This window comes from Nicotiana tabacum, chromosome 4, assembly GCF_000715075.1.
Source record: "Nicotiana tabacum cultivar K326 chromosome 4, ASM71507v2, whole genome shotgun sequence".
NCBI lineage: Eukaryota > Viridiplantae > Streptophyta > Magnoliopsida > Solanales > Solanaceae > Nicotiana > Nicotiana tabacum.
In genome coordinates, this window is record NC_134083.1 from 101,337,668 (window position 1) to 101,348,211 (window position 10,544).

The following is a 10,544-nucleotide window of genomic DNA, read 5'->3' on the forward strand; positions in this document are numbered from 1 at the left end:
TATTACGATCCGCAGCTAATAGAGTCTCCTTCAGAGTTATTATATTTTCCTGTCTAATTTGTATTCTGGACAGATGCTGTATTTTATTTTAAATTTTCTAGTAAATGCTCATGCACTTGTGACACCGGGTTTATGGGAATGGTTGTGAATTGTTTAGGAATTTAGTTGCTAAAAATATTTATCATTTACTCTATGAGTTTTATCTTTACTATTTCATTGAAGAAATTTTTATTTTAAAAATACTAGGTAATTAAGTTAATTGATTATGGTTGGCTTATCTGATAGTGGTGTTCGACGCCATCACGGCCTTAGTAGATTTTGGGTCGTGACATATAAGGAATGAAAAATAAAGAGAGAAAAAAAATATCTAAAAATGTAGAAGGATAAGACTTATTTGAATTTGAGATTAAAAAAAAAAAGTCATAGTAACAATTTTGTTTAAAGTAATATAATTTAACATACTCAAACAAGACAGATCACAACGTTACATGTTTAGTATTCCTTAATATTGACCGTAAAATATAATACAAGTGTCAAAATTATGGGGTTGGGTTATTACAGATATAGAAAAAGAAAACATATTATGCACCGAGATTTGAAAAATGGTTTCATGTCCTATGTCTTAATTAATATCAAATAATTATTTATAATTTCTATATAGAAGGTTTAATTTTAAGGTTATTTGCACATAATTCAAATAATCCAAATCGTTGTTTGACATGGATTATGTCCGCACATCGTGCGGTTACTAATACTAGTTATATTAAAAGACGGGTAGTGAAACATAAGGTTAAGCCAAGTGGCATATTGAGAAAATGCCACTTGGCAATTTTAAGACATAATCTAAATAGATTTTGGAAAAAATCTAATAAGAACTAGGATAAAATCTAATAAAAATTATCAATAAATTTTTTGAATTGATACCTATATTATATACCCATAAATGGTGCATTTCATCAATTAAACACTAAAGCATGTCAATCGCATGAGATCTAATGTAAAATGTAATTTGAGATCTTGTTACTAATTGATCTAAATGTTTTTTCCATGTTAACTAAAACACGAACAGAAAAGAATCAATCAAATTAATAAAAAATGAAGGGTCTAAAAGTGGATATTTATACTCCTAATATAGACAAAAATTAAATATTTTTGAATAATAAAATAAAATTTAAAAATAAAAAGTAATTTAGAAGTAAGAAAGATATATATATTATATTAAAAGAAGAGCAGTGAACAAGAATATTAATCCAAGTGACAAGGTAATAAAAACTCATTAACAATTTAATAATAAAATAGTGCATAGTATAATATAAAAAATAATAAACATAAAGGTATTCAATAACCATATGATTCATTTGTTAATAGGTATAAAGAAAAAAGACGAGGTACAGTTGAATTTTTTTTTTTTTTAAGCTTGACATGGCTATTTAAAAATTAGTTGTCAAGAATGTCGAGCACTTCTTATTCAGTAGCAAGAAATGAATCATAAAGATTAGATCAATTTTAAAATTTTGTGAATAAAAGAGTATAAAAGTTGCATCGAGGAAATTATTTTTTCCTGGCAACATAAATTTCCACACTGCTATATCGGGAAATTAATTTTATACATAAGTAGATGTTTCTCCGATAAGCTACATATGAAGATGAATTGTCAAGAACAAATCCTTTAACGTTAATCTCACCAAAATAACGAAAGAGACATTACGAAAAATATAAAATATCAGATAAATGATAGATAGACTACTAAATATTTAGATATGTGTTAAAGCATAATCGGTCTTTAAGAATTATTATAAGAGGAGAGTAGCCGAATTCGATAAAAATATTAAGTCATGTGACAAGCTATTAAAAAGTCACATGGTAAATTTTAGACAATATTAATTGGCAATATAACAAATTTGGGTGTGATTAATTTTTGAATTAAGTGAAATTATTTTTTAATCTAAATTAAAAGATAAAATATGTGAGTTAGAGTATAGTTAGTTTTTGAATTTCAGTTAAAAAAATATCCAATAGCAAATTAAACCCATGTTGTTCATGGGTAACAATGAGCTTTTTGTTTCACAAAAATAAAACTCTATTTTCTATAATAATGAGAACAAATTGTTGAAAAATAATTGCTTTGTCTTCAACACAATCGTTTTCTGAAAACTTATTTTTGGGAATAAAAAATATAAGAAAAGAATATGTATATGCGTTAAAAAATAAACAATGGCGTGGATCTTTTATTATCAAGAACTTTTAATATTTATATCTTTAGAATAATTCAATATTACATTTAGAATAAAGTATAACATCATAGAGTTTATCTATCGGATATATTGAAATAAGAAAAAGAAAATAGTTTAATTTTGTTAAAGCAACACAATCACATGTACTTAAACAAGTAAAATCATAAATTTATATGATTAATATTTTTAATGTTATCTGCGCATCGCGCGGGTTCTAATACTTTTTTTTTTAAATCACTCCCAAATTAGGAGGATGTACAATGTTTTCACACTTCCCCTCCAGCGTAACTCGAAGGAGGTGCTTTTACCGATGAGCAAGCCTCACTTGTCACGCAGGTTCTAATACTAGTTATATTAAAAGGAGGGTAGTGAAGCATGAGGTTAAGCCAAGTGGCATAATGAGAACAAGCCATTTGGCATTTTTAGGACAAAATCTAAAACTTTTAAGATAAATCTAATGAGAATTAAGACAAAGATTTAATATAGATTTTCTAAACTAAAAAATAAATCTATACCTATACAACTTCTCATTTTTAGCCATAACACTGTTCTCTAATTATGGGACGTATCAAACTCAAAGATTTTTTTAAAAAGAGTTATATATTATCAAGTACCACATTTAATTTAAATTTATTTATAATCTAAATTTATGATTTATTCAGAATAAATTTAAATTTATACCAAATACCACATTAATTTTAACATGTTAAGCTCATTAAAATTGTAGGATCTTGGATAACATCTCCATCAAAATCCTTATGATAATGATTACACAAATACAAAAAAAAAAAAAAAAAAAGGCCTTGAGATACCTACATATCTGTATTATAAGGAAAGTAGTTTGCATTGTGATTAAGTCAAGTAGCGCATTATAAATAAGATATATGAAAAAATTATGATAAAATTATTATTAATTTAGATAAAACTAATGATCATTATAATAAATTATTTTCATTTAAAATTGGAACAAGATAATGCCTAAAAACACGTATTCGAATAAACGGATAGAGTAATGGTAAGGAAGTTAAGTCTAAGTAAAAAGCTAATAAAAATACGTATGGTTTCCCACTTGACTTAACGTCCTTACCACTACTCTCCAGTTATTCAAGAAAAAAAGTCGACAAGTATATTAATTCAAGTGACAAGCTAATAAAAAGTCATTTTAGTAATGTAATAATACTAAGTAGTAGATAATATAATAAAAAATAAGAAACAGAAAAGTTATTCAATGGCCATATGATTTGCTTCAATTAATATCATAGAGATTTTATTATTAGGTATATTATATAAAAAAACTGGATGACAATTGAAATTTTATTACACTAATATGATCTAATATAATTAAACGAGCCAAATCACAATATTTCAAGTATTACTTTGCTTTAATACAGACCGCTGGTACTAAACTAGTTTATCTTTAAAAAAGTTAAAAAAAAAAAGAAGGTGAATGATACTTCGCTATGGGGATTCGTGGTTTTAATATAGTATAGATAAATATAGATTTATTTTCTTATTTTGAAAAACCGTATATATTATTTCCACATTTCGGCGTATTTTGTGAAGTCTCCTAGGATTGATTATCTTGTAACCTAAAACTAAAAGGTTGGAGGTGTAGAGTGTTTTCTTTATCTCTTTAATTATTCCCTATTTTGATAATCTGCATATTCTTCGTTTTTGCAAGCCGTGTCTTACTTAATAAGCTTTTAAAGATCTAGTTCTAAGCACTTATTGTTAAGAATTTAACTTGAAAATTTTGCAATGACCACGTTACAGCTTCACCTCCACGCAGTACGATGGGCTTATAACATTTTACAGCTTGTGAGTTAATTGACTTCAATACCTAGAACAATGAAGAATATAAATAAATGATCTGACACCACTAGGTTTTGGTCTAGTGGTAAGAATGTTACGTGTGAATTAAACCTTGCCACAAAGTCTGATATTTAAGTGGAGAATACGGCCTCATTATCTTTTGAATAAAAAATACATGCCTTGATCAACAACAACCCACCATAATCCTACTAGTGAGATCTGGGGAGCGTAGTGTGTACGCAGACCTTACCCCTACCCTAGGGTAGAGAGGTTGTTTCCGATAGACCCTCAGCTCCCTCCCTCCAAGAACTCCCCACCTTGCTCTTGGGGTGACTCGAACTCACAATCTCTTGGTTGGAAGTGGAGGGTGCTCACAGCAACCCACCCTGATCATTCTTTTGAATATCATGGTCCTAGATTAACATTGTTCTTCGGGATGCTGTAGGAAAACTAGAAACTGAGTTGAGTGTATTACCTAAAGAACTGAATGGAATGCAGATAACATAGAAGTGCAATTTTCTAGTCATTCGACATACATCGAGCACATTTGCAATGGAAACCGAATCCTTCAGAAAGGATAGCTTGCCGAGCATCATGATCCATGCTTGCATCGATGTAGCATATCCGCAACTCTTCCCCTGTTATATAACATGAGAGTTTAAACATCAATGTTAAAATCCTAGAGATAAAGAAACAGTTAGATTAGTGAAAACAAAGCAGGAAATTGACTGACTTATTTGTTAATTATATTATGCCAGCATGCTCTGCTGGACGGGAGATCACCAGTTGAGGTTTATCTTTAAACTATTTATTATAGAAAATCTCAGAGAAACATATTCATGGCTATATGACCAGTACAAGGAAATCAATCAAACAGAGTATTGGATTGAACGGGCCAAAATGGAGCAAATGGATATTGAATATTCATATTATCGACCCCAACTAGCTTGGGATTGAAGAATTTGTTGTTGACAATGCTTGCTGTTTTATTGTTGTTTTTATTATATAGCAACATCAGCCAAATCATCAGGAGCTAGGCATTCCTATAGTAGCAGAAACTTAGATGTTCACCACAACAGAATTGTAGGCCAACAGCATATGCAAAATATTAAGCACGCAGTGTTTTGAGGTCAGAATTGGATAACTGCTGCTATCGGGCTATAATCACGTGGAACCTCTGTACTCAATGGCAATGAACATCCAAAAATTGAACCACAAAACAAAAGCCTAGACGGGTTTCACCACATAAGTAAATATAGCGTTCTTAAATCTTATGGGACTGATTCTCTTACAAAAACACATGTATAAAACCGCAAAGTGAACAGATCAAATAACGAAAGGAGAATCACCTGCTTCAATATCACGAAGTGCCTTCAATTTTGCGTTCACACTTTCTATCCACAGAATGTGTACATTGGGATCTGCAGGGGGAATAAAACATTAGAGTTAATTGAACTGCTTAGTGTTCCATTGGCACATCTCTAGATATAAGCATTGGAGCAAAACAAATTTCTTTCTTTGTTCTTCTTCTAGGTTATTTTGCCTGCTTAAATTCAATTATTTGTAGGAAGTATGAAGTACAGAAGTGAAACCACTAACAACAGTTGCACATCAGAACTTGGAGGATCATAGCAAGAACGAAAGTACTGGTCCTACCCATAAAGGCCCAGTAATAGAAGTACAGAATCAAACCAACAGGTATGCAGACTAAGGAAGTTTTTGTTTTGGCATGTCTCTACAAATATGCAGTGTGATTAATGGTCAACTGAAACATTTAGATAATGTAAGTGCTAAACATCAGAAGATTGAGAACTCTTACCGCAGTCATGATTATAAAATGACGGTAGCATATAAATAGCATTTCCAACAGCAGCCTCTGCGTCTACTGATGCTGCTGCTGACAAAAGGATATCTTCATACGATCCCAAGGCCAATTCAATCCGAAAAGAATTGATACGGATCCGTGCCAATACATCAATATACCATTGCTTTGTCAAAACTAGCAGAAGTTAAAGAGACAATAGCACCATTTCTCTCCCAGTATTCCATAACTGATTGAAGTCCTCTATGTTAAATAATAACGAGACTAGACTGAAGACGCCTACTGTATTTCTTCAGATAAAACTATAATACACTCCAATCCTACGAAGACACTAGATACGAAACAGTAGGGATACATGCAATCTGCTCATCTGTGAACCCTGCATCTTCAAATGTGCTTCTCAGCAGCTGATATTCCTTCTCCATCTGATATTAAAAGGGTCAGAATAGCCTCCATTGATTACAGATCTAACTTGCAAGATGTAAGTCGCAGGAATCTATCTCATTCACAAACTAATTAGGAAGAGAAAAAGGGGTTTTTTTTTGTGGTGGTGGTGGTGGATGTAAGTCACAGGAATCTATCTCATTCACAAACTAATTAGGAAGAAAGTTTTATTTCATTCCACCTTCCAAGGAAAAAGAATCAAGCGGAACTTCTTTCCTCTTGGACTTCTTTTTGTAAGTCATACAACATTCTTGACAGAATATTTTAACAAATTCTGGTCATTGGCTGTTTCATTCATGAAAAAACAACTTCTTGAAGTACATTTAAATGGAATATAGATTTAAATGATGTATGCCTTTTATAGGTACATGCAGTATTATCAAAGGCGAAAATCGGGAAAGAAAAAGCACAGTTGAATCGGGTTTTACATGCAAATCACAAAAAGGAGTTGGGTTTAATGAAGAAAGGAGCAAATGAGTAAAGTATATGAAAAAGATATGCACATAACGCAATAAAAATAAGGCTAATAATATACCAAAAAAATAAAAATAAAATGACTCTTACGCACAAAACGCGCTTAAGCCTAAAGCTCGGTGAAGCTCAAGTTGTGCGCTTCACTTTGTTTAATTGGCGCTTCACCTCGTTTGACCAATACCTGACTACTTTAGCCACCTTATATTATGCACTAATGCCTCTCCCAACTACTGCTTTTTATCAACATTTATCACCATTGGTATTTAGTAAAATAAAATATGGTTGAAAATATTTCTTCAACCAATAAGAAAAAGAAAACCTTGCAAAAGAATGAGTATTTGTACTCCCAAGTTTCTTGTTGAAGATATTTATCCATGTTTACACGGCGACACTCACCTGTTAATTTCAGAAACAAAGTTTTGCAGTAAAAGTTCGTTACACTGCTGAATGAGATACAGTAAAGATTCTCAAGGATTAGAAAACAGCTAGCGAGTTTGAAGTTTTAATACAAACAGCACAAACATGGATTCCAACTTCTAAGCAAAAGGCTGAACCTGAAATACTCACCAGTAAAATCATTCTGGAAGATAATGTTGCTGGCTGAAGTATGTCAAAAGTTTCAGGAGTGGAAGCTCCAGATATAATCATGCAAGCCAATCTCTTTACCAGAAGCGGATACTTCAGGCCCTGAGTTCTTCATAACAAGAACAAGCAAACTGAGAATATGCGACTCACAAAGATAAGTGAAATAAATATCCCCGAGCTATGTGTCATTAGATCCATATATGCTTTCTAAAGCAACTCCAATAGTCATTCACGCCTTAATAGCTAATAGTACTATGAATCACGGAGGATGATTTCCCCCCTATACTCATATCCTATCAAGATATACAAAAACATGATATATGGTTTATTAGCAAAAGAATGAGATGGAATGAGAGTTATCTATCATATGTTCATATTTTCTACTTTAAAATGGAAGCAAATTATAGGACAGCCACTTCCTTCTTTTACATGTGGAAAGAATGTCTATTGCCTTCGAAAAGGTTAGCATCAAAGGCAATTGTTTCAAGATCATATGAATGTTGCAAAACCTGAAAGGTTAATAAAGAAATTGTACTTTATCTCTATTATTTTGCTCAGACCTGAGAATTGAGATTTGACCTTCAGTGTTAGATATCAACTTGGTTTAGATTTTATATTAAAAATGCGCAATGACTTCAAAAGGGCAAAAGAGGAGAACAAAATTGTGACACCTCATTTTTTCTTCTAAGACACTTATCTTTTTTGTTTTTTAATATGTCCTCAATTTTCCAACTATAAAAGTAAGTTCAAAATTTCTGCTTCTAGGTTAGTTTCTAACTAAAATTAAGCAAAGACTTATTTGGTAGCAGAAACTAAACATAAAACATGAGAAAGAATCTACTTATGCAGACAACCTTTATACCCGAATAATTCTGCTAAGCAGATTGATTCGAATACCCAAATTTGACAAATTCAGATTATAGGAAACCTGAGAGCTTAACATGTTCCATAAGTGGACAACTTATAAGCTAGAGAACATTAAAGTTTATTCATTCAAGAAATAAGTATATCTTTCTCAAAAACTTACTCTTCGAATTGTTCTACAAATGTAACTTTTCAAAAAAGCAAATAGTTATAAAAATGTTAATGCAAGTTATCTTGCATCATCTATCCCCTAGCAAAAGGTACATGGGACAATTCCCATGGTACCCTGTAGCTAAACGCAGACAAAATTTATCAAATTTGTTTAAATAAATTGTTTAACTAAATGTAAAAGAATAGTTCTGAGTGTTGATAGATTTGTAAATGCTTGAATTCTTTTCTTTGGCACATATGGATGTTGAGAAAAAATGCCCTCAATGATCTAATTCAGATTTTCTTTTGACAAATTAACATTTTCAACATATAGGAAACAGTATTTCATTGCCTTCTCCCCTCATGTATAAGAATTAAGAAGTGGTGTGCGTCTAACTTAAGCATGGAACTAAAGCCTATACATAAAGGCAAGAATGAGACGAATAGGATAAAAATGATTCAGAAGAAAACCGATAGAGCAAACACGAAATATTCGATCGAGAATAGAGGGAAACTAGAAACTTCCATACCGACAATATTCATGAAAAGCTGACCAATCTGCTTGCTTTTCAGTCTCGTAAAAGATCTAAAACCGTGAGATAACATTAGTTAGAAGCGAGATATACTAATACAGGCAAGTTTATTTTAAAATCCAACAACCAAGACACATTAAGCACAACAAAGTAAGTATATAGAGCAAGTCATAGTATAGTCCCCCTGTCGAATTATTACAGCATATAAAGTTTATAATCATTTAACTACGGCTAAAAAAACCATTAGGTTAATTAATGGAAGCTAAACAGTCTTTCCATAAGAAGATCCAAGAAGTAGTTAGTCCACAAGATCTTACTGTGTGTTCTGATATCACCATCTTATTGCACGCTCATGATATCATCAACTCCAATCTATTCACCACAGGTTCATTCATTTAGTAATAGATCCACGATTTGAAATTTATGGGATATTTTTTTGGAAATTAATATACAATTATAATACAGTCAAATAATTATAGTTATTTAGTGGATTTCTTAATACATATACAGGGTCTGAGCAAAAAAGCTACCCCGTAAGTTGTGCTCTAGATCAGCCACTGTTGGTAATGCCAACAAAAAATGAAAACCCCATCTAACCTGAGATTTGTGGTAGTGGCGAGGCGTTAGATTGGTTACTGTTTCCAGATGACTATCTCAGCTAAAATAGAGGGTACAGTCTGACGACAAAACTTGCAGTTTGAGCCTTGGAGATAATTAAATTGTTCGTAAGCATTAATTTTCATTCTTTTAGGAGGTCAATCTTTTTCATAAACCCATGCTTAACAGATTGTGATAATTACATTTCTAAAAAACGGATACATAGTTTCCATAACTATCTCTCAAACAAACTTAACGAAAAAGGGTTAATATACCTTGGACTGTTCTCTACATTCATAACTACAAAACGGAACATTTGACGCTTCAGTTTGGTTCTTGAATTGAAGCTTCTTGAGGCAGAAATAACAGGCGCTATGAAGTGAAGAAAGAGAAGGGTGAGAGACGATGGGTTTGGCAGTGTGAATGAGTTCGCCGGCACCGATTCTCCGATTGGCAAACACACCTCGACCGGCTGACTCGGTGAACCCGACTTGGATCGGAGGCGGCGAAGCGAGTCGACTCGGGCTTGACTCATTAGCGTAGCCATTACAAATTGAGAGGAACGGGTTTTTCCTCCTTGTATGAATATTGGACATCCGACGGACTAAAGGTACCATTGCCGCAACTTCCTACAACAAAATTGGAATTTTAGCGGGTAAGGAGTTGCCTCTAAACCCCAAACATATATATAGTTACTAGTAAAGGACCCAATAAGCATATATTAAATATTAAATTATAATTTTTGGGATCTTCGTATAAATAAACGGGCAGATTCATTATTTATTTTTTTTAGTTGGTATACATAAATTATATACTAATGGTACATGATTATACATATAATATATATATGGATTATACGAATTATACATATGCAATTTTTTTTTGTTAAGAGTTCGTCTTCGAAGAATCCTAAAGTTAATCTTAAATCAGCTAAAATAACTGAAAAAACAAATATACTATAATATTTTTGGTCCCAACTATTACCTGAAAAAAATAAATTTTAAAAGGAACTTGCTTGATGTTCATATT

At 31.8% G+C, this 10,544-nt stretch overlaps 1 protein-coding gene across 2 annotated transcripts; it reads right to left on the reverse strand.

The window, feature by feature from the left end:
* Positions 1 to 4,160: 4,160 nt before the first annotated feature.
* LOC107765774 (histone-lysine N-methyltransferase ATXR4) lies at positions 4,161 to 10,179 on the reverse strand. Of its 2 annotated transcripts, XM_016584462.2 has the most exons (8): positions 9,791 to 10,179; positions 8,916 to 8,971; positions 7,354 to 7,480; positions 6,224 to 6,293; positions 5,866 to 6,045; positions 5,396 to 5,467; positions 4,583 to 4,684; positions 4,161 to 4,485 (listed from the first exon to the last, which is right to left on the reverse strand). In XM_016584462.2, exons 1-8 carry the CDS (start codon positions 10,130 to 10,132, stop codon positions 4,460 to 4,462), a joined length of 975 nt encoding a protein of 324 aa, XP_016439948.1. In that variant the 5' UTR covers positions 10,133 to 10,179; the 3' UTR covers positions 4,161 to 4,459. The 2 variants fall into 2 exon arrangements, with proteins under 2 accessions (XP_016439948.1, XP_075108379.1); XM_075252278.1 differs by having other exon boundaries at positions 4,161 to 4,684.
* Between the last annotated feature and the right edge of the window lie 365 nt (positions 10,180 to 10,544).

Bases quoted from the DNA above. Each gene is read 5' to 3' on its own strand.
- LOC107765774 (XM_016584462.2), bottom strand. From the start codon at position 10,132: ATGGTACCTTTAGTCCGTCGGATGTCCAATATTCATACAAGGAGGAAA. The intron at 7,481-8,915 runs GTATGGAAGTTT...CTTGTTATGAAG, and splicing joins GCTTTTCATGAATATTGTCG to AACTCAGGGCCTGAAGTATC. The intron at 6,046-6,223 runs GTATCCCTACTG...AACTTCTGCTAG, and splicing joins CACAGATGAGCAGATTGCAT to TTTTGACAAAGCAATGGTAT.